The sequence below is a fragment of the Otolemur garnettii genome, unplaced genomic scaffold (genome assembly GCF_000181295.1).
Source record: "Otolemur garnettii isolate 467f Iridium unplaced genomic scaffold, OtoGar3 scaffold00145, whole genome shotgun sequence".
NCBI classification, from domain to species: Eukaryota; Metazoa; Chordata; class Mammalia; order Primates; family Galagidae; genus Otolemur; species Otolemur garnettii.
This window is the reverse complement of record NW_003852540.1, coordinates 4,350,357-4,356,666: the sequence shown is the minus strand read 5'-3', so window position 1 is coordinate 4,356,666 and position 6,310 is coordinate 4,350,357. Positions and strand designations below refer to the sequence as shown.

Sequence of the window (6,310 nt, the reverse complement as noted above, 5' to 3'; positions counted from 1 at the left end):
AGACAGAGCCTCAAGCTGTCCTCCTGGGTAGAGTGCCATGACATCACAGCTCACAGCAACCTCCAACTCCTGAGCTCAAGCAAGTTGCCTGCCTCAGCCTCCCAAGTAGCTGGGACCACAGGCACCCGCCACAACGCCCAGCTATTTTTTTGGTTGCAGCTGTCATTGTTGTTTCTGGTGGGCCTGGACTGGATTCGAACCCACCACCTTAGGCGTATGTGGCTGGTGCCTTAGCCACCTGAGCCACAGGCGCCAAGCCTCTAGCTGGAATCTTGAGAAAGAATTCTGAGAACCTTTCAACAGGTTCAGGCAAATTTTCTTTAGAGAACAAACTAAAGCATCAGACCTAACGCAACAGAAAGCTGACAAATTTGCATCTCAATCAGCTATAGACTGCTCAGCTTTTCACAAGTCTGATACAATAAATTGAATAAATAACCAAACTGATTCTCTGTAATTCAGCCATCTACCAAGTTTGAAAATGTTAGGCCTGGCCGGGTTCAGTGGCTTAGAACTGTAATCCTAGCACTCTGGGAGGCCGAGGCAGGTGGATTGCTTGAGTCCAGAAGTTTGTAACCAGCCTGAGCAAGAGTGAGACTCCCATCTCTACTAAAAATAGAAAAACAAAACAGTAATAACCAGGTGTGGTGGCAGAAGCCTGTAGTCTCAGCTACTCAGTAGGCTGAGGCAAGAGGATCACTTGAGCCCAAGAGTTTGAGGTTGCTGTGAGTTAGCCTGACGCCATAGCACTCTACCCAAGGTGAGGGTGAGACTCTGTCTCAAAAAGAAAGAAAGAGAGAGAAAGGAAGAAAGAAAGAAGATAGAGATAGAGAGAGGAAGGAAGGAAGGAGAAAATGTTAGGCCTAAGCAGAAACCTTGAGCCTTGCCAGACACGCCCAGACAGAGGGAGTGGAGATTTCTGGCCCTGAAAGACAAGAGGTTATGCATACTCAAAGAAGCAAGGAGCAAGGAGGCCAGGAGATAAACCATGTGGAATCAGCAGACCTTCCCACTGAGGATGCTAGGTCAGCAGGTTTCCCAGATAATTGGGAAAACCAAAATCAGAGGCAGTAGCAAAGGCACGGGATAAGAAGTTGATGTTCAACTCACAATCCTGACCCTGCACCTTCACTTTGCTTTAGAGACCTGTCAAGTCTCCCAAGTGCTTAAACACCAACTCAGCACCATGTTGGCACAATCTCTGGGACTCCTCCCACTTTAAGGGAGGAAAAAGCCAAGTTTGAGGCAGCAATAAAGTGACCAGCCCTAATGCTACCAATACCATAAAATAAACCAAATCAGTGGACGATCTATATGTGAGTGTGTATGTGGGAGGGGGACACTTAGAATACAACCTTCCTGACACCACAGTGGGTCCAAAAAAAGAACGGACTATACAACAGTCCTTTGGTCCGGATGAGATACAAACAGCTTTGTCTGGGGATGGTGATTTGTTTTTCTGTTTTTCACATCCTCTGTGCAGCCTAAAGGCACCCATCAGGGAGGTAAGCAGGAAGGGGCATGATCTAAAAGGGAGGAAAGAGGAAGGGACAGAAAAAGCCAAATGCTCCAACCTGTTCCTTCCAGAAGTTATTAATCTCCTAACATCTCTTGGGCAAAGCAGAAAGCTTATTCAGGGAACAAGGTCTGACTCTTCCCATCTCCCAAGATTTCTTGCTGATGTGGAGAAAAGCCTGCCAAGAACCTTTAGGCTATTAGGAAATATTTTTGAGTGGCTAAAGGCTAAAGGTTGGTTATAAATGATATACTTTCTGCCCTCTCCCAGGCAGCTTCTGAATTCCCTCCCTTTCTCCTGCCCTTAACCTCTCCAGCTAAGCTTCCCTAGACACGGGAACACTCAGGAATCTCCTCACACATCAGAGAAGGTAAACAGGGAGGCTTCTACACAGACAGAAGATAGCAGCTGGTCCAAAGCTTTCTGTTTCTACAGAGTAAGCACTCTAGAAAGAAAAGGCATGCTGGTGGTGACTCAGGGAGTCAAACCTGGGCTTTCGGCTCGGCGCCTATAGCTCAACCGGCTAAGGCGCCAGCCATGTACACCTAAGGTGGCGGGTTCAAATCCCCAGCCCGGACCCGCCAAACAACAATGACGGCTGCAACCAAAAAATAGCCGGGTGTTGTGGCGGGCGCCTGTGGTCCCAGCTACTTGGGAGGCTGAGGCAGGAGACTCGCTTGAGCCCAGGAGTTGAAGGTTGCTGTGAGCTGTAATGCCATGGCACTCTGCCCAGGGGGACAGCTTGAGGCTCTGTCTCAAAAAAAAAAAAAAAAAAAAAACCTGGGCTTTCTCCATCTAAGGGGACTAAGCATCAGGGAGAGAGATTATGTGAGTTCAATTATCATGCAGTTACTGCTGGGGGCAGGGAAAGAAAGGACAGAGGGTGGCCTAAGAAGGAGGGTAGGAGTGTAGAGGCTGGGAATTGCTTTGGCCCTACTGTTGGGCTGAACCTACTGACCTGCAGCAATTAGGACCCTCCAAAGAGAAGGGAAAGAAGGAAGAGGGGGTGCAGATTTCATGTAGACAAGCATCCCCTGCCTGCTTTCAGCACCACCAATGGTGTGGCAAGGAGAAGGGAACAAACTGAGCATCATTCCATAAAGGCCCCCTTCTTCCCTACTCCTTCCTTTCCGTGGAGTTGAAGGACACTGAGATGTTCTCACAGTGCACGGGAGGAAACGGCCTTTGGAGAATTATAAAGAAGCAAAATTAGGCAAGAAATTGTATCCAGCAAGCACTTAGGAGACTCCATAACGACCTGACTAAAAAATATCTAGATTCTGGCTGAATTGTCCTTGGGGTGAAGGCAAATCTGCTTCCTCTCTCTTGCTGCACCCCAGCCTCTGAATCAGGAGTTCCTCTTTCTCACAATCAGAGAGCAACATGTTTACTACAAGGCAAGCTATGAAGCTATGTCAGGCACTGGGAGGAGAGGAGTCGGGCAATGTTCCTAGGTGGTGGAAAGAACACCCTGGACATCGGGTGGGGTTCTGGGTTTATCTGTCTTCTTGCGCAAGACAGAAGGTCGGTCTGAGCCTCGATTTCTTCATTCGCAAAACCCAGTACCCAGTACCCAGCAGAGCTGGATGAGGGTCTAATAGGCCTTCGGATACCTGGGAGGCACTATGCAGTAAGGTGGCATCGCTGGCTAAGTCTTCACCGCCCATCCCGCCCTCTCCCCAAGCCCACACTCCAGGAGCCACCCCCAGCCCGAGGCGCCTGTCTCACCTGGCTCCATACACAGGTAGGAGTAAAAGCCCTCGGATTTGAGCATGATGAGCAGAGAGCCCCAGCCCAGGAGGACTGCCGAGAAGAGGAGATTTTCCAACACCGCCGTGCAGGCCATCCACCAGCGGCGCCGATGGGCAGTGGCCAGGGTGGGTGCCATGGTGCAGCGCGGTGCGGCGGCCCGGCTCGGCTCTGCAGCCACCTGCGCACAGACCTCAGCGTCAGCGTCTGGCCCAGCCCAGCTGGTGCGGCCGCCCCCGGCCACTGCCGCAGGGCGCAGAACTTGTCACCCCTCCGCGGCCAGGCAGCAAAGAAAAGCAAGCCCTAGCCCTAGCCCTGCCCGGGACCTGGGCCACCCTCGAACCCAGGGCTGGCTTGCATTGCTACCCTCGGCTACGATAAAGCTGGTCCGGCCAGACAGAGAGATTTCTCCGTCAGCTCATTCCGAGGTAAACTGAGGCATGGAAGCAGGAAAGGAGTAATGCATGCTCAGGGACGTGGATCTAGTCCTGACCGCCAGCAGGACTGACATAGCTTAGGGGCCGTACAGGGAAGCCATTTGCTACCTGGGCAGGGCCATACCTGAGGGCTGCCGCTCCCGGAGACCCTGACTAGCGCCCTCCCGGCCTGACTCCAGACCCTTAACCAGCGCTGGTTCCTTCAACCACAAAATCAGCGCACGGAGCTCCGAGACGGCCCGCCCACGGCCCGCTCATTGGCCTAATGGCACAGGAACTGCGGCGCAATTGGCTACTGTTTAGGTCGCTAGGCACTGCGGCCACGCGAGCCCGGCATGGGAAAGGCGAAGCCGGTTCAAACCGGCGGCGCGAGCTAGCCGCGCGACCCCCTTCCCCGGCCGTTACCCCCGGCAATTAGCCCGTTTCCATGGAAGCGGACCCCGACCTTCCATCCTCCAGTTCCCATCTCTATTTGTCATCTCTTCCCTGAAGGCTCCTCATCCGCCCAGTCCCTTTCCTCTTTTATTCGCACATCTCCCTACGTCCCTTCTAGTAGGGAGCTTCTCCCCCTAACACTCTTGCCCCGGCCCAGATCCACGGGATCCAGCTCACCCGGTTCCTACTGGTGTGTATCGGGCCCGCCCGGCGCCTTTTCTGCCCCCTTTTATTCCAGCCCTTTTATTCCGACCCCAAGATGAAAACACTGCCGCCGGTTGATTGGCTGGGTTGGGGCTGGAAACAGGCATTGACCAATCAACAGCCACCCGCCCGCCCCACCGCGCGCAGAAGCCGGTTCCGGCCGGACTGGAGACAAACAAGAGAGATGGGGGGGCCCGGGGGTAGCTGCGGGTTGTGCCGGGACTCTGTTGTCTTAAACTGGAGTCACGGCCCAGCTGGGAAGCCCCGGCAGCATTGCTCCATTGCCTCTCTGGAGCCCCACCCCGAGCCCTGACCCTGGGCTGGGTCACCAGCTTGGTGTTACGGCGCCCTCAGGACCTTCCTAGATGACCGTCAGTCCCGCTAGCGCACGGTCCTCGGCTCTCCTGCTGGCCTCTAAGTGGTCCCTAACTTCCCCTCAGCTCTGGGCACCACTCCCAGATGCTCTGGCTTCGCATAGTTCGGGTCGTTCCACTCTAGAAGTCCCCATTGGCTCCTCGCCACGCAGCCACAGGCTTTATGTTCTGGTTCCTCGCTCTCGTTCCCCTCTCGTTCAGTGACCCCCTTTCCAGGCACAGTCTGCCCATTTAGGCCCCCAGACCCCTGTCCAGGTGTGGTTTGCCTCTTGCCTGCTCGCCTAGGTGCCATCTGCCCAGTCCCTGGAAAGTGTCCCTTAGAGATCTGCAGGCGGGAGTTTGGGGTTTGTCTCCCCAGTCCTGGTATGGTGTCTCCTCTGGTCCCCCATCCAGACGGTGATCTCCTTAACCTCGTTGCCACTCTCCTTGGTCACCTTGGTGCCCCCTGTCCAGGTTGTCCACCCCCGTCTACCGGTTTCCCTGAGCCACCCCGACCCCTTCGAACACCCTGTTCCAGGACGTTCCTTTCAGATAAAGGCCCTCTCTGCAAGGGTGGCCGTGGGCAACGTCAAGCTACTAGCACAAACCCGGTCTTTGGTAGGGCGCGAGAGGTCCAGAGGGTTCTGGGCTCTGGGTTCCCAATCTATTAGCCGACGTGGACCTGCCCCAAGGAACAGCCAGGGCTGGAGGATGAAGCCGGGGTTCTGAAGGTTCAGTTGCCTGGCTGCGTCTCCTCGATTCGAGGCACAACCCCGAATCGAAAGACCCTGGGTCTCCCCCAGGTTCGGCTCAATCTCCCTGGCACTCTCCGGGAGGGAGCTGGCTTAACACCCCAGCGCAGTGGAAGTCCCAGCAGTCTCCTACTCCACCTCCCCCGGTCCGAGTGCGCCCCCTACCGCTGTGAATCCGCCGCTGGCCACCTGACGAGGGCAGCTTCTCCTAGACTTACCTGGTGCTGAAAGCTTGGGGCCTCTGAGCTGGTTACCTACCCAGTTACCACCTTGCGAAATCTCAAGCGCTTACGTTTCCACACCTGAAAAAATTTCCAGTCTCCCTCCGTCTCTTCCATGAGCAACCTGCCTGAGGACCTTCTCTAGGCCTCAAACACATCTTAAATATCTCTAAAATAATTCACTTTCTCCCCCAGAACTATTCGCCCCATTTTCTCTTAGATAAGAACACCATCATCTACTGAAGTTAGATACCTAGAACCATCCTTTCAGCAGGCACCTGCTGTGATTCTCCCTCTCCTTTACCCCACCTTCACCCCACCAATACAGCCTTGTCATCTAAATATTTATCTAATATGTCCATCTGTGTCCCTAGGACTTCAACTGTCATTCATCTAGACTCTAATTGCAGGTCCTCAAATCCATCCCCTACCCCAATCTAACTTGGTAAATCTGACCTCTGCTAAATTTCTTCAGAAACTTTTTTTTTTTAAGACAGAGTCTCACTTTGTCACCCTTGGTAGAGTGCTGTAGCATCATAGCTGACAGCAATCTAAAACTTCTGGGCTCACATAATTCTCTTGCCTCAGCCTCTCAAGTAGCTGGAACTACAGATGCCTGCCACAATGCCTAGCTATTTTAGAG

General features: G+C 53.7%; 1 protein-coding gene across 1 annotated transcript in view; it reads right to left on the bottom strand.

Moving 5' to 3' along the window:
• The window catches only part of SLC43A2 (solute carrier family 43 member 2), a 43,458-nt gene extending 39,052 nt beyond the window's left edge, over positions 1-4,406 (bottom strand). The window contains exons 1-2 of the mRNA XM_012810916.2: positions 4,315-4,406; positions 3,245-3,446 (exon numbers count right to left, since the gene is read on the bottom strand). Of these exons, the coding sequence (XP_012666370.1) occupies positions 3,245-3,404 (160 nt within the window). The 5' untranslated portion in view covers positions 3,405-3,446; positions 4,315-4,406. The remainder of the gene's footprint in view (positions 1-3,244; positions 3,447-4,314) is intronic.
• Between the last annotated feature and the right edge of the window lie 1,904 nt (positions 4,407-6,310).